Source organism: Phyllostomus hastatus, unplaced genomic scaffold (assembly GCF_019186645.2).
Source record: "Phyllostomus hastatus isolate PE091 unplaced genomic scaffold, TTU_PhHast_1.1 phas_scaffold_193, whole genome shotgun sequence".
Taxonomy (NCBI): Eukaryota; Metazoa; Chordata; class Mammalia; order Chiroptera; family Phyllostomidae; genus Phyllostomus; species Phyllostomus hastatus.
Genome location: NW_025334015.1, coordinates 13652885 through 13679823, shown reverse-complemented (window position 1 = coordinate 13679823; position 26939 = coordinate 13652885). Strand labels below are relative to the sequence as shown.

At 45.2% G+C, this 26939-nt stretch overlaps 1 protein-coding gene across 9 annotated transcripts in view; it reads right to left on the bottom strand.

The window, feature by feature from the left end:
* Positions 1-25494, bottom strand: part of MSANTD2 (Myb/SANT DNA binding domain containing 2) — a 28031-nt gene extending 2537 nt beyond the window's left edge. The window contains exons 1-4 of one of the 9 annotated variants that reach the window (XM_045860331.1): positions 24990-25475; positions 3195-3278; positions 3023-3122; positions 1459-1519 (exon numbers count right to left, since the gene is read on the bottom strand). In XM_045860331.1, coding sequence (XP_045716287.1) covers positions 1459-1519; positions 3023-3122; positions 3195-3278; positions 24990-25460 — 716 coding nt within the window. In that variant the 5' untranslated portion in view covers positions 25461-25475. Of the gene's footprint in view, positions 1-1458; positions 1520-3022; positions 3279-3613; positions 6555-6677; positions 6997-24989 lie in introns of those variants that run through there. The other 8 variants (XM_045860330.1, XM_045860332.1, XM_045860335.1 and 5 more) reach the window with 8 other exon arrangements.
* Positions 25495-26939: the final 1445 nt, after the last annotated feature.

Here is a 26939-nt window from a genome sequence, read left to right as displayed (position 1 = left end):
GACAGTTAACAAGTTTAAGACAGAAAATGCAGGAAATTCTTTTTGTACATGCTGGATCCGTGTGTGTGTGTCTGTGTATATATACACACGAAATATATATACACACACAAAATATATATATACATAGACACATACACACACATAAATATACATATACAATTACAAGTTTATTCTCAAACATGGCAAAACTTTGATATTATAAGACTGAAGTTTGTTAAATATGAGCTTAGCAACAAACTATTACCCTCTACATCAATCATAGACTTTAGCTTTAAAAATACTCAACTACCACTCACATACGATCAAACACAAGCAAGAACGAGGGTGTGTGTGCTGGTTTACTAAAGCTGCTTGGAAGGAAGTGGACCCTGGAAACTTTCTATTCAGTTCTGCAACCTAGGGGAAAGCTTCTGGAACAAACTGGGGAATATCCCACGCAGTCATTCTCTGTCTGGCCTCCTTGACTTGCTTTGCAAGATGATAAGGAGATGACAAATTTTGCTCTCAGCAGCTTCCTGGGGCCAACACTGCCCCGGATTTATCCCCCACCCTTCAGTTTGTCTTGAGAGCTTCTCAAGTGTCGAAGTGGCCATCGAGATGAAACATGGTGTCCCTGGGGACTTGTCCCTCTTCTCAGAGGACACAAAGGCACTTGATCACTTTTCTAATATTTATACTGTGCTGCTTGTGAGATTAAGAGAGAGGACCATGCACCCTGGCCAGTGTGGCTCAGTTTGTGAGGCATCGTCCTGCAAACTGAAAGGTTATAAGTTTAATTCCCAGTCAGGGCATGTGCAGGAGGCAACTGATTGATGTTTCTCTCCCTCCCTTCCTCTCTCTCTAGAATCAATAAAAGGAAAAAATTTAAAAAAAAGATATAGGACATTTCTGCATGGGTCAATGCTTTAAAAAAAAAAACAAACCTATTTTCCTGATCTCCAGGCAGATGAGACTAAGGAGCCAGGCCAAAGGCAGAGATCTGCTGAGATTTGTCTGCCGGCCGATGTACCCCAGTGCCTGACATACAGTAGGTACTTGATATGTGCGTTGAATGAATGAGCAGAATGCTGCTTTCCTTTCCAAATGTACACTAAGGTCACCTAAGAGCTTGCTTCTGGATTCTCAAAATGTGGTATTACAAGAAATGTAAGTGCCCGGCTAGCCCCCCTCTCACACCAGGTCACCTCGCGGTCCCGTGACCCATCCGTCCGTGTTGCTTACACATCCAGGCATCCACACCCACACGGGCAAGCACCGCAGACAGGCTTGCTTTCACGGAACACATTCATTTCTCCTGACGGCATACAAAATCCCCTGCATGTGGGATCAACCGCTGGAAAACTGAAGCTCAGAGAACGAGGGGAATGACTGGATACCCTTCCTCAGTGAAATGGCTCAGGGGGCCCTCCCACTAAACTCAGATACATGCGTTTTTTGTAAGGGGCAGCCTCTACTTACTGTGCTTCTTCAGAAGACTCTTGTTTTATTTTTAACGTTCTCTTTGTGACAGGTATTTCATCTGAAAAGCAAAGATTTGGAAACATTATATTTTCCTCAGAGGTGGCATACACTTATGTAGTTAAGTAGCTATGTGTTTGCTATTCAATCTACTTTCTAATTTGAGGACTTAATTCCAGTTTCAAACACTGCCCAATGCCAGATTTATAAATATAACTCTTATATAATGAGATGCATACATTTATATGCAAGATCAGAAACCAGCTCTACGAGTATAAAATTCTTCAAGGTCACCAGCAGATTTCTAGCTAGGAGCTTAAAGCTTAATTTCACCGCAAACATGATTTCTAAAGGAACAAGAATGAAAATAATTCTGCACAATTCAGACTTCCTGTATAGGTTTTACAGAGCAATTATTTCCCCAGTATCAGCATCAACATGTTCTGCATGTTATTTTTGCCCAAAGATTTGGGAGACTGAACCTCCCCGGCCACCAGAGTGCTGGGTGTTGCAGCAATCTGGACCTCACCACTGTTGTGAAATTAAGAAGCAGTGACTGGCCCTTTTTATCCTTCTAGTCTTTAAGTCTCTCTCTCAAATTGTGTTGTTCTTACAGTTTTTATAGCCCCTTTCTTCTCTCCCCTCTCTTCCAATATTTGAGAAATTAAAAAACAAAAACGAAAATCCTGTTCCTGTCCGATTAGCATCTCTGTGTCACCCTGAGCTGGGGAAACACACCACTAGTGCCAGCCCTGCCCACTTTCTGGGAGCTGCCCAGGAGCCTCGGGGCGGAGCAGCCACACCTTGGCGAGTGAGCCCCCACCACACCGCTTGCTGTGGAGGTGCAGTGGTGGCGGCAGCCACTCGACTGGTATTTCCAATTCAGGAAAATCAAAACCGGAGCATTCACTACAGAAAGCAACGTCTATATACTCTCGTCATTAGGCCCCACGAGCTCACAGACTTGATGGCTGGGGGCTGTATTTTCCACCTGGAATGTTAAGACTGTGGATGCATCATTCCGGCTATTGTTGGGAGGGGATGCTCTATGAAGTCTGAAGCAATACGGCTGCTGAGGAAGCTCCAGCATGGGCCCTTTAAAAGACAACCCAGACTTCCCCTCACATTTGTTCAGACTGGAGTCTGGAAGGGGACCGTTTCCAAATCACAAACAGCAAGGAAAAAGAATCTGGGATAAAGGAAGGGGAAGGCGGTTACATCCACAGCCGCTGAGCCGGGAGTCGGTGCGGTGGCTGCTGCAGCCGCCGCTACAGAACTGAGAGGGGTGGACAGGCAAAACTGCACCGGAGTCCAACCCGAACCGCCTGGGGAGCTCAGGATGAGGAAGCGACTCTGTGCGGTTAGGTTTGCTGGTGCCCAAACCACGACGTGACCAACGCCATGCACTAGCAGGCAGTGTGAACCTGAACCAAGGTCACCCCAAATAAACTGGCTATATGCCTCGTGCTGACTGTGGGAGCGGTACCAGTCCCGGTGCACACAGAAAGACAGACAGACACACACACACACACATACACGAGTAGCAGACGTGTCGCTTCCTTACCCAATTCCTGCTCTGTTGGGTAGCCATGGAGATCCTGACTGTGGTTTCCCCAGTCCTCCTGTGAATACTCCTCCATAGTGCTGCCATCTGACTCCAGCTCCTGGTACAAGCCACTACTGTTAATAAGTACAGGCTGGCAGGGCTGAGCATCCCATCCTCCCTGACCAAACACCTGTTCCAACTGTTCAAATGTGTAACTGCTCTTTCTTTTCCCAACACCATGTTCTTTCACCCGACTGTAACACCTGCGAAGGGTCTAAGACACAAAGTCTTTTGTTATTCCTTTAAAGCTGTACTTCCTCTTCCAGGTACGGACCACAGATATTAATTACTATTAGACAGACACAGACAGACAAACACAGACACATTGTTACAGGAATGCTAGATTTCAAATTCATTATTATATTAGAAAAAAATACTAATTTAGCATTTACTCAAACATGTTATAATTCAAAAACATTATTTTACAATTAATAATCCATTAAACAATAACCAAAACAACATTATTGCATGTACCCCATACACATATTTTATACCCCTCCCCCACTTAAAAAGAATAAGGGGGGAAAAAAAAAAGAAAACAAGAAATACCAGCCAGCCAATAGGATGCACGCCTGCCACAGAAGAGAGAGAGCTGCTACTGTGCCGGAGTTCGGGGGAAAGTGAGGGAGGGAGGACAGAAAGAAGAATTTCCCAAAGCAAAGAGGAAGCCCTTCCTTACTCTTCATTGAGAAAGAATACAGGGTGACAACAAACGCCTGCACAAAACCACCAGTAAAACACATTTCTCACACAGTCCATACTCCTTACTAACTCCCTCTGCCTTTGGGAAGCTGCTAAAATTTCAAAGAAGTCAAGTAAATGATGCTGCAGACTCCGAGTCTCAGGGATCAGTGAGAAACAATACACCAATGCCTACATCTAAAAAATAAATAAATAAATAACGCTGCCGGCTAAACAAACCAACAAACGAGGCTGATCATTCCTTCTGGGGGACGAAAGTCAGGTGTGGGGGGTGTTATTTTACTTGTTTTTCTACCTTGTAGTGCACAGCCAATGAATATCATTATGCAAGTCCACACACAGCCTTCGATTGTCTTCGTGGTCTTCTAAGCCATGTTTCTTATTATTGGCCCAGTGTCCTTGCTTTAATAATTCATCTTACACTATCTTACATGATTCTGCAAAAGACAAATCAAGGACTTATTTCCTGCTTACAAAAGTAGTTCAGTTGCAGTCCCTCCTTGTCCCACCTGTGCCTCCCGTTGTCCCTTCTGCTTCCCTGGGTTTCACTCTGAGAACTTCCCCGGACAAGAAGGCCCTTTTCCTCTGGGGGCTGCCAACACTCCCTGCCACACCTGCACAAGACCACTTCACCTCTGGCTTCCCGCAGACGCCTAGCCAGACCCGACATTCCTCCTAGACACAGGATTACTTTCTATGATGTAAGCCAGAATGTCACCTGCTCTCCCCGCACTGACTCAAGAGTCCTTTACAGAACCTCCGTGAAATTTCAGCATCTTTACATCACAGCTGACAAACGACAAGACACTATACAACACTTCCCTCGATGCCAGAAATCTACATGGGCAAAGGGAACAATAAGAGCGGGACACAGGCGATGACAGTGTTCTCCGATAACAACAGAGCAGTGACTGGTGTCCCCTGAACCCGGGCTCAGCCGGCCTCCCCCTGCAGAAGCGCCCTCGCCATTCTCCCTCTCCAGCTCTCTTCTGGTGCCTCCAGGGACGCCTTGAGGAACTGGGGTTTCTGAAAGTACACTCTTGAAAGGGGCTCCTTCCTTGTCTTTGTAAAGGAGAGTCACAAGTACGCAACACAAGACTTTCTAGAACAAATGAACTTGGGGAATGTGTCGTGGGCAGCCTTCGATGGAGGGAGGCAGAGGCCTGGAGTGGAGCTCAGCAGGCTCGCTGCACACCCCCCATCCCGGCACCCTCTGCCCTCCCGGCAGAGACTGGAATTGGAATTGCAAACATCTGCCCATTTATTTTTATCTCACCATGTCTACTTGCTGCCTCCAAGAACACCCCAACCACTCTTTTCGACTCCTCCGGGGACCGTAAATGGAGAGGCCCAGCTGTGTCCCTTCCGCCCTCCCGAGGCCATACATGGAGATGGAAGCCGAGCCACCGCTGACAGCGGCCCGGAGAGAGGCCTCCAGCAGCAAAGGGCCCAGTCGGCTCTGTCACCGGGGGTCACGTCAACCCAAAGGCAGGAAATGCGACTCCTGGCCCCTTGAAGAAAGGTGCCTCCCCTTATCGGGACTTGAGCAGACATAAACAAAGCCACAGACCTCTGACATCGCAGTGGGAAACCACCGGAAAGGATTCCCTTCTCTGAAACCACCAAACCGAGTTTCAGTTTTCACTTGGCTTATGTAATTGTGAGTAAGAAAATGGGAATATCGAATAGCTTTAGATAAGAAGAGTCAAATGATATATATTACATTATCATTTTGTAGTGTGCTTGGTAATGCACTTGGACAGTTAACATGCTGATGTGTACAACGTGTAGCACAGGTCTGAGGGAAAAATGTTTGGTAACCCTAAATCATTACGACAAAACTGGATGCACTGAAGTGGTGTTAGAAAGATTGCCAAACCGATGTTAATGCTCTTGGAACACGAATACACGGGAGGTAACTTCGGGGTTCAGTAAAGACTACAGAGCCAAGGAGAGGCTGCTCCCACAGGACACATCCCCTAAGGGAGGAAAAGAAGAAAGAACCTGGACATCCGCTTGACCGCTACTATAAGAAACACTGGGATTCAGCTGACCCTGAGGGGTTTCAGGAATGGATAAAAAGGACATACTTAGACCTTCCAATTCTCATCATCAGACAAGTCACACCTTCCACCCGAGGAATGATTCACCGAAGCATACACGTCAGCAACTGTGCGTCTGTGTCAACAGTCCTAAATAAACCAACTTAAAAATCCACTCTAACTCGGAATTCAAGAAGGCTCCAGAACCCAGGAAAAACGAGTCTCACGTCCTGCTGCAGACAGCTGCACCACGCCCCACAGGGGCCTCAGTGTCGCTTTTCCTGGAGAACCACGTCCTATTTCCTGCTCAGCACAAAAGCCTCACTCCCTTCCTTCTTCCTTTACCTGACTCACCTTAGAAACATACAGTACTTCAAGCTCTAGCATTTAAAAAAAGGGGGGAGAGAGAATTTGCTTAAAATTATTAAAGACTATTCTATTCACAACTAAGGACACTTCCCTTGTTGTTAGAAGTTCCCACGGTGAAACAAGGGGGCTGTCTCTGCCCAGGGGAAGAGCTGGGGGAAAGGCTGCACCTGGGATGAGGTTGCTGGGACAGAGGTTGCCGGGACAGAGGTCGGGGGAGTCAAGAAAATCTGGACAGAGGAACTCAAGTGTCGGTAACGACTTGATCAGGCAGTCAAATCAGGAGTTCACGGGCATCCGATTGGGAAGAAGTGCCAGGAGAATGCCGACTACACCCAACGTACCAGACGCCCACCAGCGACAACGGGAAAAGGGTCCGCGAGAAGACCTGAAGGGTGCCCCATTACCAAAGCGGGGGGAGTAAGAGGGCTGACAACTGACAATGTAGAGACAGGGGGAAAGTTTGCCAAAGAGCCAGATTAGAGTGAAGAGAAATGAGAGAATAAAGATGACATTCACTGTGGATGAGTGTGAGGGGAGTCTACGGGGGTGGGGAGGGGGGGACGGGTGAACAGAGGTGGGAACTGGAGAGGGGCAGGACGGGGTTGGACGTCAGCGATGCAGAGAAAGACCCAGGGTCACAGCACACGTAACATCGAATACAGTGCACGATGCAGCTATCTTGCCCAAGTAAGTACATCCAGCATTGGGTTGTGTAAGCAGAGGAATCACATGTAAGCTATGAAGGTGGCTCTTCCTCTCTATTCAGCACCGGTGAGGCCACAGCTGGAGCACAGCGTTCAGTTCTGGGCATCGAACCAGCTACAAGAGAGGGAAATTGTAGAGTTCAGAAAAGGGCAAATAATATAATGAAAGGCTTGGAAAATAAGATCTGTAAAGTAGGGCCAGTGGTTTCATCAAAGCCCTTTCTGACATTATATAGGCTATTTTGGGGGTAAAAACAATGTTTCTTTTGCCTGGCGTCCTCCAATTCCTCCTGTGACCGTCAGGAAGTGCGAAGAGCAGGATTCTTCCGCGGTGCGGCAAGGGAGGGCTCCGGCCAAGCAAACCACACGGGTGCCTGCCGACTCGTTGTGCTGCGGGTTCATTCGTTATCTCTGTTTACCCCATTTCATTCAATCACAAAGTAAGCACCGTGACAAAACCACTGTTCTCGCAGAGCCGACTGCGGGTGGGACAGGGTGTATGACAAGGAGGAGCAGTGATAAGGCATAATAGCTACATAAACGTTGTACAGAAAACGTTCCTTGGAACAGTCAGTCTAAGGTGTCAGATGAAAAATTAAGTCCAACTGCAAGGAGGACAGCTTGGTTATAACAGCAGGAAACAATGTTATAAGAAAAAACAGGCAGTGAAACAGATTTTCAAACGCAGTTGCTAAACTGGCCATACCAGAAACGGATTACATAGCTTATCTTAACATTCTGCCAACTAACTATAACAAATTTGAGATTTTTTTTGAGCCTAATGATTAAATAGAGAATACACTTGTTTGCAAACAAAGTCTAAAAATCACAGAGTATATTCCACAAGAGACGGGGAAATTACACCGGGGGTATATCTCCAGTGACCCACTGTAAAAGTGTGGAAAACAATGCCTCAGCTGAAGCAGACGTGTATTCTGAAGCGGAAAAAGTCTTTGTGAAACAGATCTTCTTCCTTTAAACTTAATTACTGCTTTCTTGCAGCTGTTACTGGCTGCTCGGTTAACTGAGGCAACAACACAACACCGAGTTCATTTACTGTCTTGAAGAAAGACTCAAGATTTCTTGGATTAGTTTTATTTTCTGACTGTGGAGCACATAGGTAGGAAAGAAAAACCCTGAAAGTAAATATACACATTTCTGCAGGCAGCAAGAGGGATATTAGGAATACGACATGAATTTCTATATCTATCTATCTATCTATCTATCGAGATGTAAGTAATGAATAGGATGTGATCTAAGGCAAAATCCATCCATCTGGGGCCAACAGAAATTTTACGTATTTTCTTAGGGTTTCTATCCATCAAAATCTGGCAAACTGACTTGCCAGTCACCTACATCCTTTAAAACCAACCAGACATCTTGGGTTAAAAGCCTCTGCTCTGTACCGTTTGGTTGTTTGCTCCACAAAAGAATACAACAGGTAGTAGTCGGAAACCCTAAAATGCAGTAGACTTCATTCAAGTCTGAGGTTTTAAAGAGTCTAAGGACTGGGACATCCAGTTTAAGCAGTTTATCCGGTTTACTCACTATTCTGCCCATTTAGCTAGAGCACCATTAATATCTCCTCCAAAATTAGCCAAATTCCCGTTTCTTGAAGGATGCATTCAAGGCTATCAACTTACTCTTTACAAAAATTTGGCACTTTTTTTCTATTTTGCGGGAAAGAAATCTTTTTCAGAAGCGGGAGATAAGCAGTATCAACTGTTTCAGCGGCTGTGAGGATTGTCTGTTCCAACTGTGTCACACAGTGCCCGGTCCTTCATCACGTGGTTAACCCCCACACAGGTGCGAGGTCGATCTCCCACAGCAACGACTCAGAACAGGGAGAGGCTCGGACCCAGAAGCCAGCGCGCATGCGCACGGGAAAGTCAGTCTTCACTGCTTTCCTTCGTAGTCTCAGCGGCTGAGCGGCAACATCTTCCCATTTTAACACGAAAGGGTCTCCATGGAACAGTCAACGCCTGCACTTATTCAATCCTTACCCCGACGGGATCCAAGTCTAGTCTACCATTCTATTGAAACTGTTTGCGTTATGGTCAGCGATGTCTTCTTAAACGGCCCTCAGACTCCGTCCTGCACTCATCTGAGTGTCCTGCCGCATTCTCTACTCTTCATTACCTCCCTGTGTCACTACCCTGGCCAAATATCTCTTATAAAACTTTATGTACTATACTGATTGACGGGGTGGGTGGAGCTGCCTAAGGCTCTAATGGCAAACCAGGTTCCAACTTCCAAAATATGCAAGTTCAGAATGGAAAAGAGCCTTAGAGATCAGCTGGTCCAACTTCTCCAACTCAACAAATAAGGAGCCAAGGCCCCAAGACAAATAAGCATTCCTTCAAAAGGAATCTGGCATTTAAAAACGACCAAACGCCACCCACAACATGTTACTGAGAAAGCAACGCTGCTAGATTGTGTGCTCCCTGAGGTGGGTTCTGCCTGCCTTGTTCACATTTCCCTGTGCCTGGAATAGGGCCTATAGAGTAAGGGCTGCTAGATATGTTTGTAAGTCAATGAGTTAATGTAATTTTTAAAGAGATCTTATTTATTTACTTTAGAGAGGGGGGAAGAGAGGGAGAGAAACATTGATATGTGATGTGTGAGAGAAACATCCCTGCTTCGTTGCCTCTCACACCACACCCCCAACCAGGGGACCTGGCCTGCAACCCAGGTATGTGGCCTGACCAGGAATGGAACCAGTGACCTTCTGGTTTGCAGGAAATGGCTAACCCACTGAGCAACACCACTCAGGGCAAATTAACGTAATTTCAAAGCAGTAAATCACTTAGCAAGAAGATGAAATTTTTCTTAGCAAAGAAAATCACGCAACTTGTTTAACAACTATGGTATATTTATAAAATCAATAAATCCAAGTGGGTAGAGTTCCTAAGATCTTTTGGGGGAAAAAAAAAAAGCAGGAGCAGAAAAGGGAATAAAACATAGATACAGCTATAATTAGCAAAGCAAATTAATTTCTCTGTAACAAAGGAAGACTAACTGCAGAGGTCAAGGCTGTTTTAAAAATATCTACCACTCTTGTTATATTTTTCTTTGGACGGGGGAGGGGGACACCTGTCAGATGAAGCTCTGCAGCCTCGTCCAAACTTCATGATGTCTTATGCCTTACACATTAAATACTATAAAATGCAGAGTCGTCCTGTCAAAGACATAAAAAGACTGCAATTGTTTCCTGGATTTTAACAGGGCCAAACGGAAGAAAGACCACGGGAAACCAGGATCTTACCTCCGGGAGCCGCAGCCTCTGCGGGGGAACTAAATGTCAGGACGGAGTTCTACCAGCTTCTACTTCCTCCCTAATGTGGCTGTCAACGACTCATTTTTATGTCTGTAACTGGTCAGTACTGTCTTCATGAAGGAGAGATTTTTGCACAGAACAAATAATTCAGAAAACTTGGATTTTTGGTGAGTTTCAAGCCCCAAGTTTTCTGGGTTCCTCTGTGCTAGCAGCTGAGGGTCTCTTGCCTCGAGGAGGACAATACTGATTGTGCAAACAAACATCTTCCATTGCTCAAGGCACTATACTCGTGTGGCCACAAGCATTTCGCCTTACACTGCGGGTGAATCACACAGAACTCACACAGAGCTCACACTGGCAGCAACACTGCAAAACCCACACCTAATATGCGTGGTTATGTTTACGGGTTTCTTTGGGACACAAGAATCCTTCTAGATATGGAATCAAATGCTTTTCTATTTAGAACAAAACAGGTAAAAAAAATAGGGTATGCCAAACCAAACTATTTCAGAGGTAGGCAGCAACAGGTGGTCACAGTCATCAAAGACAGTCATACAAAACTATTTGTCTACAGAACTTCCTCCCCATAAAAGGGAGGGGGGATCAGTTATTTGGTAAAGAACTGACTTGCATTAGAGGTTATTTTCATCTGACCTCCTAAGTCACCTCTGAGGTTGCTACATTTAAAATTAGCATCTCTGTTGAATATTCTTCTCACTTTTTCACATCCTGGGGCACCACCTCAAAGTGGTATTCAGATCGCATTAAAAATGTTAGCTTTTCATGGGCAAGAGAGGTGGGCTGGGTGGAGCAGAGCAAAAAGGAAAAAAATGGGACTATAATAGAATAAACAATTAAAAATATTATTTATTTATTTACTTATTTATTTTAAAGTAGAAAAAAAGTTAATTTTTATACCCTGACTGGTGTAGCTCAGTTGGCTATGTTGTCCCACAAAGCAAAACGTGGCCAGTTCAATCCCCAGTCAAGGCACGTGCCTGAGTTGTGAGCAGCTTAATGTTTTTCTCCCTCACTTTCTCCCTTCCTTCTCCTCTCCCTAAAAATAAATAAATAAAATCTTAAATTTTTAAAAAGATGTTAACTTTTATAAGTATGTGGTAACAGAAAAACACACTCAAGAGAATTATCTAAAATATTTCTAGGATAGCAGAAAAGAATCACTCATTTGTAAAGGCCTCCCCTACAAACGCCCTGCATTAAGCACGAACTGTTCCATAATCGCCCATGTCTAAAAATTAAGACTTGCTCATGTACATGCACACACACAAATCACAAAAACCTCACAAAGCTGTATCGGTATGATATTGGCATTGTACTGTACTGCTTCCCAACCACAACGGTACGTCCTTCCATCCCTGAGATCAGTGTTTAAAGGGGAAATGGTGCAGAGCAAGCGCAAGCCCTCCCCCTCCCTCGCAATAGAGGCTACTCTATTTTTTCATATGCCCATGATGTTGTTCTCTCAGTTTTGTAGATATTTTCTTATTGATGTGGGCCCCCCAAAAGAAAATATCTACGAAGAAGGGCTCCTGGTGGTTAACGTGGCTCTAATGTTAAATCACAGCGCCTTGCAGCCATTTCTGCACAGGGGCCTCTCACACAAACTGTACTTCAGGGACGCCTGCATGCAGTTGCCTGCCTCTGCACCCGATGGCCTGCCTGCACTGTTTCTGCCCTGTGAGTCGGAGTGTCTGGAATCTTATGCCAAACAATAGGACTGAGGCTTTCCCCATCTAATTGGAGATAAGCAGCTATGTCCCCATCAGCTTCCTCTCCAACAAACCAGAGTGGACTTTATTCTGACCAATCAACACAGTGCCCCCTGGACCAATCAAACTGAGGATCTGGAGCTAATTTGCATCAGGGCAGACCAATCAGGGACCAGGGGCAGGGACTTCTGGGGCTGAAACACCAAAGATCTCTCTGGAATGGACCAGTACGGGCTAGAGCAAACTGGCACAGAATAGAGCAGCCCAGAACAGAGCGGTCTCCCTGGAGAGGGCCTCTGCCCAGGGCCTCCTAACAGTAGTGTTCACAGCCTGCCGCGTCACAATCGAGCTGCTGGCAATAAATAGTTTCCTTCTTCACTGCACCCCAAACTGGGAATTCCTGTTGGTGTTGAGTTGATGCCAACAACCTGACCTTCAAATGGCACTAAAAACTGCCATCTATAGCCCTGGCTGGTGTGACTCAGTGGACTGAGGGCTGGCTTGTGAACCAAAACGTCCCAGGTTCAATTCCAGGTCAGGGCATAGGCCTGGGTTACTGGCCAGGTCCCCAGTTGGGGGCGTGCAAGAGGCAACCAATCGATGTGTCTCTCACACAATGATGTTTCTCTCCCTCTCTTTGTCACTCCTTTCCCCTCTAAAATAAATAAATAAAATCTAAAAAAAAAAAAAAAACACAAAACCCTACCATCTATAATGCAAAGATAATCTATAATACAGATTTCTCTATTAGTAAATTTTATGTATTTGGTTGTGAAAAAATAAATAATCTTGACACTTGGATGAAATCATCTAAAAATCAAGGTTATTAGAAATCCTCCATCAAGAAAATATGGGTACAAGTATTAGGTCAAGATGCAGTCAATTGTTTTATCTTTTAAGGGTAAATACTGAATTATTTCAGAGGGTTTTCTTTTTCATGGTATAAACTATAGGTCACAAGTGTATGGAAAGAGCACATCTGACGCATGCCTGTCCTATGAAAAACCTGAAAATAAGCATCTTCTGAGTTTATGCAACTACCCTGGGGCAACCTGAACTCACGTAGAACACTGTCAGGGAGAAATTCGGGCATTCATCACACTGTTTAGAGCTCATTCGGCAGCATTTTTATATTTTATTCTTACCTTCATGAGGGCTGCTAAAAGCAATGGCCATATGAAAAAAGTGTCTGTACCTTCTAGAAAAATCAAACATTTTCCATATATGGTTCAATGTCCCACATAAAGAAAGTAATCCGTAACTGCTATTTTCTCAGTGCCTACTGTGTGCTGAGATTGGGGCTAAGCAGCCTACATTTCTTATTGCTAATTTGTATAATAAAGCTAAAAGAGAGGGTCCCAGAAGACAACTGGGAGAAGGCCGTTTTACGTGGGAGAGACTGTGTGGGGTAGGGCTGGGCAAAGGAGCTGAAGCACAGGCAGCCTGGACAGAGGCCTTGGCTAACCCCAGAGTGAGGTGTGGGACTTGGAGGGCCCTTCAGAGTTGTCCTGATTCAGGCAAAGAGGCTGTGCCTGCCTATTTTAACACTGACCAGTCAGTGGACTCAGGCTGCCCCAGGGCAGGGCGCCTAAGCTTGGGGAAACAGCGGCCTCTGGCGAAGGGAAATTCCAGGGCGGAATCCAACCAGAAGCCACCTGAGCAGCGCCCCAGGCAGCTGTGGGGACTGACTTGCATCTCACTCCTGGAGGAGGGGTCTGGGCAGTGTGATTGCCTGTGTATGGAAGACAAGTGCTGCATCCTTGACAGAAGAGAAGAGGAAGGTAGCAATTTGTTCAAGGTCACTATTGGAGTATATTTAATGTAAGTGAATCTTTGGTTTTTGAAGCTGGAACCTGGCACGCTTCTCTTCAGCAGACACTGAAAAGCATATAAAGTCACTGCATTTTCCTTCCTGCTACAGCTGCTGGGAAGCTGACTGCTCATTTTAATACTTAGCTGAAATAACCATATTCACCTGGATGACTACGACACTCCCTGCACTGATTTCTTATTCTCCGATTCTATAGTTAGCTTTCTTCACATGCACTTCCTCCCCATTGGTGCATTCATATCATGCATCACAACATAGCTCACCTTATCCCCACTATCTCTCAGAAGAGCACCCAAACCCTCTCCACAGTAGGGGGCGGTGGCAGGCATAAGGTAGTGGACACTCCATGGCCTCCTTTGTCAGCCACAACCTTACCTGCTTTTGCTGTCAAAAGGGGTTTCTCCTCTTACAATTCAAACTTACTTCCTTTAAGAGTTGGTAGTCCAATAAATACCACCATTTCTGTAAAGACTTGAATGACTGAATGTCTTCTACAATAAAAGTTTTGTTTGAACACCTGTTTTAAATTCTTCCGAGGGACTTCCAAATCAATGTTTCTCATTGTATTTGTTGTTTTAGGACATCATGAATTATCTGCCAGAATTTTTAAAATTTGTGTTTTCATTTCTATAAGAAACATGTGCATGATATTCATCTGGGCGCTACTATGATTTTAGTATTGCGTTTATGATTATTTATGACCACCCTGTTGCCAAAATATCACTGGAATTGTCAAAACTTAATAAAGGTGGGCTGATGATTAATGAGGGAACAATATGACCAAGAAGTTAAGAGCACAGAGACAGACTGCTTAGTCTAGCCTCCCTACCTACTTGCTTTGTGACTTTAGACAAATTAACCTCTCTTGTCTCAATTTCTCCATCTGTAAGGTGGGGCTAAAACGGTACTTCATGCATAGACTTGTGAGTGTTAAATGAAAAAATATAAGGAATGCATTTTAAACAGTGTCCCATAGCTTACACTCAGTAAATGTTACCTATTATATTGTTACAAAATGACAGAGCCATGCAATGTGAACACCAAGGTACCTTATGAATAAAGGTTAGTTCAAATGGAGAAATACTAGCAGCAAAGTTTTACCATAAAGCTAATGGCAGAAATAACAAACTCAAAGAACCTAACTGTAGCACTCAGTATCAAAATCTTGTTGGAAAAACAAGTAAGTTTCCGCTAACCCATGTCCTCCAGTATTAAAGGAATACTAGCTTGATTTTATTTTTATTTTATTAGTACTTAAAGTATTTTATAGTTATTTTTCTTTGATAACATGTGAGATATGTATGCAACAGGGCTTTATATATAGAATTAGGTTTGTTACTTTTAAGTAACTGTTATATACATGATTTTGCCCACCCATTATTATTCAGTTTCAGAAACACCTAGATATATTATCACAGCTCCTTCAACTTTTTAATCATACTTCTTCTTTTATAAATAAAAGCAATCAATTTTCAAAGGTTAACAGTCTTGGCAGGAATATGGTGACTAAAACACTGACATAAAGACCTGGCTGGTGTGGCTCAGTAGATTGAGCGCCAGCCTTCGAACCAAAGGGTTGCTGGTTCAATTCCCAGCCAGGGCACATGCCTGGGTTGCGGACCCAGGGGGCCCGGTCCCCGATGGAGGGCATGTGAGAGGCAACCAGTAGATGTTTCTCTCCCTCCCTTCCCATCTCTCTGAAAATAAATACACAAAATCTTAAAAAAACAAACAAACAACAAAGGGAGAAAAAAGTAATCCATGCTCACTAGGCAACTACTAACAAGTAGCAGGAGGCAGGCAAAACTCAGCATGAATCACATCAAAACTAGGAATGACCCATATATTTTCTTGGAGTTCAATAAAACAAAAAACATGTAGACCTCTCATTTATTTTTTGGTGCATGGAAACTTACTGGAATTAAAATCAGATACATCATCACTTCTCAAAAAATGTTTCATGAATATGTGGTTATGCTGAAGTTAAATTTTTCCATTGATTTATCATCTGAATTTTTAATGTGGTTTATATTACTTATACAGAGAAAAAATATTATTTTACACTGTTCTAAAACTGGCACAACTCTGATCTTTTTCAAAGGCTAACTATTAACCACGTTCCCTAACTTGCACAAGAGAGATGCAAATCACCTGGTTTTGCTCAAGTCCGAACCTGGGAACCCCGCACCGGGGTGCTCCATACTGAACAAGTGAATGGTGACTAGCAACGCCTCCGCCCCCTCCGCCCGTTGTTGGCTGGTAGGGCAAATCTCAGGGACAGCTGCACATAACCCCAAAAGAAGGGCAGAAAATGAAATCATATAAATCATTCTTGCCCTGGCCCGGTGGCTCAGGTGGTTGGAGCGCTGTCCGGCACCGCACAGGGTGGTGTGTTTGATCCCCGTGAGGGTGCGTGCGGGAGGCAGCCCACGGGAACCCTTGATGTTTCTCTCTCTCCCTCCCTTCATCTCTCTAGAATCGTAGACATACCCTCCAGTGAAGAATTAAAAAAAAAATCATGTAAATCATTCTTAATAAAGCAAAAGCAAAGGTATTTCTATATCTTGTGCATAATGAGAGGTAGAGAGCTCAAACTTTCTAAGGTCAATAAGGCTGATATCAAGGAATATCATCTTTTAAGGGGTTTCTATTGCGTTAATCGTTGTGAATGAAAGTATTTTAAATGTTATATTGTTTTCTATCAGAATGTAAACTCTTTAAAGACAGGTTTTTTTTTTTTCTTTTGGTTGTGTTCACTGATGTATTCCCGGCACCTAAATCAATGCTTGGCATGCAGAAGTAGCCCAATAGATTTTTGCTAAATGAATGAATGAATGAATGAAATGAATAAAAATCCCTTCAGATTGTATATGGCACCTGAGAGATCAAACATAAGATTGAGTTGCTTTGTGACCTATTGTACTCCCTAAGTCATAAACTGGGGTTTTCCATTTAGAGAAAACTAATTGCAAATTAAAGTAATAATAATAAAAGCAGTTTGCGGAAGATACAAACTTTATTCTAGTTTTACAGTTACAAACATAATTGAGTTAGTGGATAAATGAAGTAATCTGAAAGTAGATGGCAGGGAAACAGTACTGTAAGCTTTAAAAATTCAAGCCATTACAACAAAGTAATCTCACATAGGCTGATAAATTGCAACTAGAAAACATCTAAATAAATAACTTCCATTCTATTGTATCAATTTATATTGAAGTATAATTTGGTGGCTCAAAACACATCATTTATGAGTACAGCCAAGAACATGTATATAAGAATAAAATGATAGCTGTTTATTCCTAAAGTGTCTGAGAATGAACACAGGTATGTACTTTCCTAAGGAGTAACCACACACCCCACTGAGTGACGAGGTAAAAAATTCCACCAGTTCTCAAGGATGCTCTCAACTACAAATGGGTGAGTGTCATATAGACTTAATTCCATGTCTTTCTCCAATACGCAGACATTTCTCAATTATTCAGAACCACAGAGGGGGGAAGACTCCGCAAAGACTATAAACTCTGGATAATCTGTAACACGTGCACGCGAGGCACAACTTCATTAAGCCTCAGTTTTGAACAATGAAGGAAGCTTTGCATTGGCAAATGGCAAGCAGAACCTGCTGCATGAATCCCAGAAATAGACTTAAAGTACCTAACGACCAATTGTTTAAAGTGTGAAAGTTCTTTATCGTACTGGTCTTTGTGTTTGAAATTCAGTAAATTTTTTCTCCCATTTTTTAAAACATTACACATGTAACCTTCCAAAGGGGGAAAAAACTGCTATTCTACTTTAACCTAGTGATACGAGCCCAAACTTCGAGAGCCCCGTGACAATTAACATGTGAAATTTCAGATCTGAATTTTAGTGCTTGTCCTCTGGTAATGTTTAAAAAAGAGAGGAGAGGGGAAAAAGGAGGCAGGACTGTCGTTTCTGAAGACAGGGGAGCAGCTGTGAGTCCAAAAGAGCCTGTGCAGAGCACGTCTGAGGGGTGACAGAGACAGGACCGTCCGAAAACGGGGCTTTCATTGGACCTCACTGGGCTCTAGAACCAACTCCAAAGCCCGAAGCTGTGAAGCACCACGATGCCCCTCTGTGTAAGCTGGCACGGCAGCTCCTGGGAGCTTTGTGGCAGGTTAAGATCTAACAACTCCTATAAGGGAGAATTTTCAGATTCTCCAGACAGCCCCACTGATGCTGACACATTTGAAACCGGTCCCCTTTTCTCCATTTTCACTGCCACTGTTTTATTTCCCCACTTACCCACGTTCCTGCAGGAAGCCTCTACTGACCCGTGTGCTCCCAGTTTCACCCCTTTCCGTTCATCCTCCACACTACCGCCAGTTCTAGAACCCAACACGAACCACGTCCCTCTCCAGCTTCAGCCTCTTTGATGATGAGGGTAAACTGCTTGGCACATCATCTGACCTCTTGTTCACGTCTCCAGTCTCATTTCTGACAACGTCCCACCTGCCTCCACCCTCTCCTGCACACCCCAGGCCCAGCCATCTAGAGCTACACAGTGTGACACACAGGGGCACACACCAGGCGCTCGGGCCGCGCCACCTGGTTTTATCCGGCCCACCACCTCGTTTCTACCTGGCGGCAGTGCCGAGCTCTCGCTTAACAGTTACGGAGTAGTTACATTTACACGGTCCTAAAATTACAGATTAATCTGTAATTAAGTACTTAAGAGTAACTGTAATGAGTGTTGTTAAGTTATTTATCAAACATAAATTATCTGGAATTGGTATGTATGCTACACTGTTATCCCCAAACCGCCTTCCCTGCCCTTCTGCATGTTTCTTTGATACCACCAGTCATTCATTTGTTTGTAGCTTCTAATTCATACCTTTACCCAATGCCACAGCATAGCAAATTTCTCTTCAATGGGAAGGCATGACTTTTTTAAAGCACTGATCACTTACAAACTGCTTGGAACAACTGCATTATTTGGAGGCTTCCAGTTTTGGATCCTTGAACCAATGATATTTTACTGTGTTTGTAGTCTGCACCACTTTAAGTGATAGTGCCCCAACTGCTCATCTGTCTCCACTTGCTCCTGCCCAGTTCTGTCCCACTTCACCTTCAGGACCCACCTCCTAAAAGCCCACGACTGGCCCTTCCTGTACGTGCACCTGCAGTGCCCTGGCATTAACACCAATGCAACACACGGACGAGCCCACGGTTCTGTAACTGCCGCGAGGGCAGTCTGACTCCTCCGCCAGAAGGCGGGCACCATGACGGCAGGTGCACTGCTGTGTTCCGAAGGCCTCCTGCAGGAGGTGCTCCAATATTTATGGTGAACCATGAAAACACAAGTCCTTATTTCTGACCTCAGTACTCCCAGTAACCCTGAGATGAATCTTCCAATCGAGTGTGACATAAGTGTGAACCGTATTCTTATTGTTGTGATACTTGTTTTAGTTATACGTATAGCGAGTTAAACCTCTCCTGTTTCCTAAGGACAGTGGAACTCACAGGCCCACTAATCAGTCAAGACAGACACTGAAAGGATGCTCAGCCTTCTAAAGCAGTGGTCTTCAGTGGGGCTACCCATACACCTTTTTAATGTCTGACTGAGGAACCCTAGAACTGGAGGGATCCAGGTCATTCCCAGTCTTGTATTTTTTAGGTGTGAGGCTTGGCTCTTTAATTTAGAATAACCAAAGAAAGACAGGTTAGTCATACCTATACTGTCTTGTTTAAGTGGAAGGGGAACACTGTCTGATCATCAACATTTTCAAGATACATTTAATAGAACCTGTAGATAAGAACTTTGGGTGGACTTTTTACATTCACAGTGTATTCTCCAATAAATTTTATAGCCAATCCTCATCTCACACTAGATTTACTATGTCCTATATCCTGGAAACTTTCAAACAGATTATGAAAAAAATTTAGTGTCAGCTTTAAAATGTTCAAGAGAGTACATGGATTTCAAAACTCTTTTGGGAATACCTAAGCAAAAAAGTTCGTCTGGCCAATACAATGAGCACTAGCCACACACAAATATTTAAATTTATGCTAAATTAAAAAGTCCATTTCGCAGTCATTTGGGCCACATCTCAGATGTTCAGCAGCACCTGCGGCTGGTGGCCGCAGGACACGCATGTCACCACGGCAAGTTGCACTGGACTGCACTGCCCCAGAGGACCGGGAGCACAACCCTGTTTGTCCCGGCTGACAGGTGACAACGCTTTATTCCTGGGCTACAGGCTCTTCCTCCTAGAATGGTGGACCATTTCTCTTGATTCTATCAAGGTTCCTCCTACTCGGGTCAAGTGACAGGGAGTGCAAGAAGAAAGGACTCTTGAACTCCCCACAGAGGTTCGAGTGTGTAGCCAAGAGAATCCTTTCATAATATAAAGACTTCTTTAATACTCTGAATAACAATTTTTCCCTATTCAATATGGCAGTCACTAATGGCATGTGGCTATGTATAGTTTAAAGTTAATTAAAATAAAACTCAGAAGCCTGTCATTCAGTTCCAACATGTGTTTGTCAGGCCCCTTACTGACAGAACTGGGAGCCCCACTGTGCGTCTGTGGTAGGCAGTCTAGGGCCACAGCTGCGCACAGCTTGACAACGAAGGTGAGCTCTAAGGAACACGCTGTTTGGCGACTTCCTCATTGTGTAAACATCACCCAGTGAGTGAGCTTACACACACCCAGAGGGTAAGTGTACCAGAGCCTGCAACTACTGATCATATACATAGGCTACCTGGTACACCTCCATCAACCCGAAATGTCGTTATGCGGTGCGCAACTATGTTCCTTTAAGATGCACACCAAGCCCCTGTCAGACTCACGGGCAGACAAGCAAACGGGAGCTCACGAGCTCTCAGGTGGCAGTGGGCATGGGAACAACAGAAACTGAGTGTGGGAGAAAGGACAGGAAACAAATCTGACCAAATCTGCCTTGAGAGCTCTTCCAGTGGTACTGCAAATGTCAGGTAAAAGCCCTGGGGGGGGGGGGGGCGGCAGTCTATTAAAATGCTTATGCAGGGCCCTGCATTTGGCTCCAAGTTAGTTACCTTTGCCCTATTGGTTTTTACGACGAGGCTTGACAGCAAAATCAAAAGACCAAATAAACTATACTGTGATTTGTTTGCTAAAGTATGAAATTTGTTCCAAAGATCATGACAATTACTGATGAATGAATCTAAGCAACGCCCCCAACACTTCCACCCCCGTTTGCTGGGCAAAAGACTGCTCACCACGTGTGAACAGGACTGGACTAGCGAGCACCGGCACTGATGCAGCGAAGGCCAGCAGTGCCAGTCACGCAGTCACCTCGCACTGCGTCTCCGGGCAAAGCCAGAGGAGTGCATCAGTTTCAAAGACGTAAAGCCAACTCTCAGGAGGCAGATTTTTTGGGAAAAAACAAAAAACGTGGGACTCGAGAATGAGTTTTGTAGTGCAGCAGACTGACGGAAGTGTGAATACAGCACATGGCTCTACTCTCACGGATTCCAAGTCTGGAGATCTCTCGACTGCTACAGCACAAACTGACTGACGTACGCCCTCCCTCCTCTGAAGTCAGTCAGCACACGCACTGTCTGCTTTAGTGCGGCACGGGAACACTTCCGTGTACGACACTTAATCAGGTGCTGCACTGTGTGCCATTCCTTGCGTTGTCTCTACAGCTTCCCCCTGACGTGTGTGCACAGGCTTCAACTGCGCTGCAAGCGCTCAGACTTCCATTCATTCCAACGTCTAGCGGACAGCCTTGCTTGCACACAGGGAGCGCTCAAATATTTGATGGACGGAGATAGGAAGAAAAGGCCTATATGAAAGGATAAAAATCGTGTAATGACCAGACAAAAAACCACTTCATCATTGACCTTACTCCAAAATTAGGTGGGAACTGTTAGCAGACAAATTTTCTTCTGGCAAACAAACAAAAAGCAACATAACATCAGAGGAGCAACACGATCTCAAACGCATCCTTTTGGCCAAATGATCGAACAAATATTAACATCAACAGGTCAGACTTCAAAATGAAACTCTTTGCAGCAATAGACGAATGTTTCTATCTGACTTTAAGGTAAAATCCTGTGTGCTTAGAAACATGCATAATCACTTGGGCAATATTTCAAGATTGTACTTTGGTAGCACAATCCAAAAGCTATTCATTCGATTTCAATATTTACAATCTTAGCACTCCCGCGGCACAGACAGGAGGACTGAAGCAGAGCCCAGGGAGGGGAGCGATGTGCTCTCAGGTTGTTCATGAAGGTGGCCAGGGAAAAGGCTGGCACAGAACCCAGCTTTCTGAGGCCTTCATATGACGAGAGGAAAACTGCTACCTCAGCATGTTGAAACTATGATTAAGGGAAAGCTTCCTGAAAAATAAAAACTTAAGTTATATATACCTCTCCCCTCCTTTCAAAATCAGAGTTTTCAAAATTGAAGTCCGATAGGTTATTTCATACACGAGACCAGAAATATAACTGATGCACGTGGTGTTTCTTCCCTGTGAACCTCTGACACGAGCTCACGTTTAAGTGAGCTCACTGCATTAGTCTGACGAAGGATTCCTCCTGGTGCATCTCCCTGTACCACTTTCTTTCTGTTTTGTATAATCTAAAGCAAAAAGGACTATTGAATGTCTTTTGGCCGTTCTCATCAAAACAATAAAGCGAAAGATTTGTGAATTACTTGTTCTAAGTCACCATTTCTGAACCTGGGACCTAAAGGTCTGCTTCTAGGGCTTTGGGAGTCTCTGAGAATTTTTTAAGGTTTTTATTTTCACGAACACAAACTGGGGACCTTCACCTCATAACTGTGTGAGGCTATGACTTCACTGGCCACGTTGGTTTCTATGCTTCAAGTTACATTCACACTAAGTCTCTCAGAGTGAGGTCAGAGCTTAATTTTCAATGCAGTATTTTTCAAACTGGGTTTCAAAGTCTGTTTTTGGATTAACATTTAAGTAACAGTGCTCTAGATTTTTATACTTGCCAAAATTCTTCTTCTTGTTTATTTGGTGAATTCAATAAATATGTACCCAGAGCCTCCTATGGGCTAGGCACTGGAGATACAACAGGGAATGAAAGACCAGAAATTGTCGTCACAGAGCTTGTAACTCTGACAGGAAAGGCCAACATGTTAACGAAGAAGGCTGTCCCTTGGTTGAAACCGCATAAGGAGTACAACCCTTAAAAAACAAACATTTATCTGCCCTCCTTGTCACTGCTCCTGTGGCTCAGAGAACCCATACTGTCATCTATGTATTCTCAAAATATTCTAAGAGCTTGAGGTCAGTTTGGTCTTATTTGTTTGGAGGCTGGCAAACAGATCCTCTTAAAATTTTCTGCAGAGAAGCTCATCTTCCTTTTTTTTGCTTTAGGATATGCTTCTCATAATTGGACAAAGATGCAACCCAACTACAGATTTCCTGGTCATCTGAAAAACAATTTTATAGACACATTTATGTTCCGTGAGGTTTTGACAGTACAAGACTTTTGTCCCTTTGGGAAATTTCTATGGACAAAAATTGTTCAAGCTAAACAGTCACAGACGCCTAAGGCACACTTCTAAACTCAAGAAAAGCTCACAGATAGAAGCTAATCAGCTTGGCGCAAAACTCTTCCCACCCCCAAAATGCACCTTAATGACCTTGAATAGAAGAATGAGATGAGGTTCAGAGAACAGTGGTGGCTACTAGCTACTACAGTTGACCCTTGAAAAACGCAGAGGTTGGGGGCACCAACCCCCAATGCCATGGAAAACTGGAAAGCAACGTATGACTCCCCAAAACCTCAACTACAGTCAGCCCTTCACACCTGCGGATTCAACCACTGCTGGGAAGGAGAAAATAAAATACTGCCTTCAATCGGAGCTGGCTGAATCCACAAATGCGAACCTGGGGTTGACTCTATATTTATTGAAACAAGTATATGTACAAGTGGACCCACACAGTTCAAATCCTGTCTACAAACTACTGTTCTAATGATTTCCCTGTTTAAAAAAAAAAAAAAGGAGGGAGGTGGTAAGACCCAAAGGTACGTGTATCAAGTAAACCAACTTAATTTTGTGATTGAGAAATGGGTGCCAAATTCCCTGAATAATTAACAGGTTTCAAATGTCCTAGTTTCTGGACTAAATTTTCTAAGGAACAAGGCCCCCAGATGAACTCCTTGAGCCAAGATCTCTCGAACTTTGGAGCAGTCTCCTTCTTCAGTGTGATTATCGTTGTCCTTACTGGGTTTCTACCCTCCAAGCAGTTCCAGAAAAAGAGCCATCCCTACCAGAAAAGGACACAGACACTATGACTATAAAGAAGAGGTAGTTCAGTGAAAACTGGGAGGAAGAATCTTTTAGCAGACACTGTGAGGAGAGAACTAGTTTACCTAAAAAACAACTCCAAATCAGTTTATAATGCAAATTTGAACACCCAGATTAACAGTGAAAACAGCAAACAATAACCTGGCTGCTGGAAGAATTTCTAGCCCAAATTAAGCCTCTGCATTTAAACATCCACGTACACAAGGATACCCAGATGCACACTGGGAGCTTTACTTGTCACCACCACATCCAGCACAATAATTACAGCAGGGGAAACCGGGTTTTCATGAAAGCATTTAGTCAGAAACACATCTCAAGTAAACACAACTCTGGAGGCACGGACACTCCAAATCCCAGACCAACTTTCAACCAAGCTAACTTCGCGTAACAATGCAGTATCTGGCTCCAACCGAGCTTTTCCAATTCTCCAAAGCATCTACAGTCTTACTTGTCCTTCATAGCTCAGGTTACAAGACCACTGGCACAAAGGCCAGTCATCCGAAGGCGCTTTTTGTATGTACGGCTCTGCCACTGCACTTATTTGAAAATTCCGAAACTGGGGGCCACCGGCCCCCCCTTGCTACCCTTTTTCAATCCCGTCCCGGTAAGCCTCTGCCTAGGCGCCCCCTCTGCTTGGAACAAAGCGAGGCCCCGCCGGTGGGGTGAGAGGCGCCCGGGCTCGGGGATGCCCACCCCGCACAAGGAGAAACCACCAACTTCAGAACGCAGGAACGTCTTCTATTGGCAAGAAAGAGGGGCGGCGGCAGGCACGCCCAACTTCAAACTCAGGAAACCTACGGGCTGGCGGCCATCTGGAAAACAACCCCTTCCCAGGGAGAGAAGAAAAAGGCAGAGAGATGCGAGTAGCCCACCGGGCTCGGGAGAGAGCACGGACTGCAGACCGGCCCCGCCCCCGAGGTCCGCTCCCCGCCTCCTCTCTGCCGCGGGTTCGCAGCCCCGGGCCGGGCGGCCGGTTACCTTGATGCGCTCCCGGCACTGGGACGGGGTCCGCTCGTAGCCCAGCTCGGCCAGGGCCCGGGACACGCGCTCGTACATGGCCGGCCCGGGGGCCTTGCTGCCGAATACCGTGCCGGCTCCCTCCAGCTGCTGGTACCGTGCCTCCACCAGCCGCTCGTTTCCCCACACAGCGATGAGCGCGTTGGTCTCGGCCGGTGTCCACGACATGCCGCGGCAGGCGGCGGCCGGGGCTCCCCAGGACGAGGCGGCGCTGCGCCCCCCAAGCCCCAGCCCGAGACCCCCTGACGGCGCTGCCCCCGAGCCCGCTGCACTGCCCGGCCCGAGCGGGGAGGCTCCCCGAGGCGTGGAAGGGTCGGATAGCGAAGGGTTTCCGTCACTCAGGCCACCAGGAGAGGCAGGGGAGAGCACCTCCATCTTCGGGATTTTAAGCGGCGAGTTGGCGGGCCGCTCCGAGCCACAGGGCGCAGCCATCTTCCTAGCGGCCGCCACTGCACCGCTCGGAAGTGACGTCTCCGCACTTCCGGCCGCCGCGGTCTCCCGGGCCTCCGTGGGGCCTGGCTCGCCGGGGGTTTCGCGGCTAGCGGACTTCGCTTCCAGGCGCAGGCCGTCGGCTCCCCGCGGTCTCTCTCCGCGCGCCCGCCCACGCCGCGCGCTCCTCTCCCGGGGCGAAGGCCGGGGAGGAGGCGTGGCGGGGCCCCTAGCAGAGAAGGGAGGGGGCATGAGGGCGCGCCGCTGTGCGGACCTAGCGGAGCCTCCCCACTTCCTCTCCAGTCTCAGCCCCCGCGAGGGAGGGCGCCGCGCGGGGCCGCGGTTAAGGGGGATTAGACCGTCGCTCTTCTCTCTGCCCCCCACCCTCGGCCACCCCTCCCTTCAGCCCTGCCCCGGGCGCAGGGCTGACATTCGAGTGGAGGCCGGGGAGCGTCCGGAGGTGTATCCAGGGAGTCGCCAGAGCTGCAGGGCGAGCATCTTTGGGAGAGGCTTTAAAAAGCAGGGCTCTGTAGCTTTTCAGGAGACCCAAACGCATTATTTAAAGAACAGCAACTCTGATTCCAATTATGATAGATTTTCTCGTCTGTGTGGGTGGGTGTGACTGTTTGTAGAAGAATTACATAGCTTACTGCTTTTGTACAGTTTATAGTTTACATATGTTCGAACTCCGGAACCCGGCAGAAAAGTTATCAATACTTTGCAATACCATTCTCCATTCTCCCTGATTTGGAAGTCGAATGGTTTTCCCTTTGTTTTTCATTTTTCAGAGTAAGTAAGTTAAAAAGAAGACTTCAATTATGACAGGTCTTTGTGACCTCTGGTGATTAGTGTATTAATTGCTCCAGAAGTCTCCTTAAAGGCCTGTGATTTAAAGAACATTGGCACAGGAAAACCAACATGTAGCCGTTAGGTATTTCAATGTTCTCGAAAGCCAAAAATCTAATTGTTGATCTTGGGTCTTTTACTTAAAAATCTCAGCGGATTTTTTTTTCAAATTTGAGTAAGTCATGCAACACTTTTAAAAATAGCAAACATGTTAGGTTAAAAAAAATAGAGCTGAGGTCAGCTATATTTTTAACTCTCAAGAGTCACCCAAGAGAATGCTACAGTTACTATTGGAAAGCTAAAGGAATCAGCTCTAAGGATACATTAGAGGAGAAAATCGTCTTTGTGTGTCATACTAAAATGCCAACATAATTTCTAAGCTACCAGTATGAAGAATCAAAGAAAATCAGAATTTATACTATCTCTTCTTTTTCTGAAACAAGATGATATGGTCCAGCACTTTAGTTAAGACGATGGATTCCAGAGTCAGCATGCCTGGCTTCAAATCCCAGCTCTGCAGTCTCAGCCAACTTAACCAACCTCTGAGTGCCTTGGTGTCTTCATCTGTCAGATGAGGACCTCACAGCATTCTTGTAAGAATGAAATGAGTTAGTTCAGGTAAAGCCCTTAGAATGG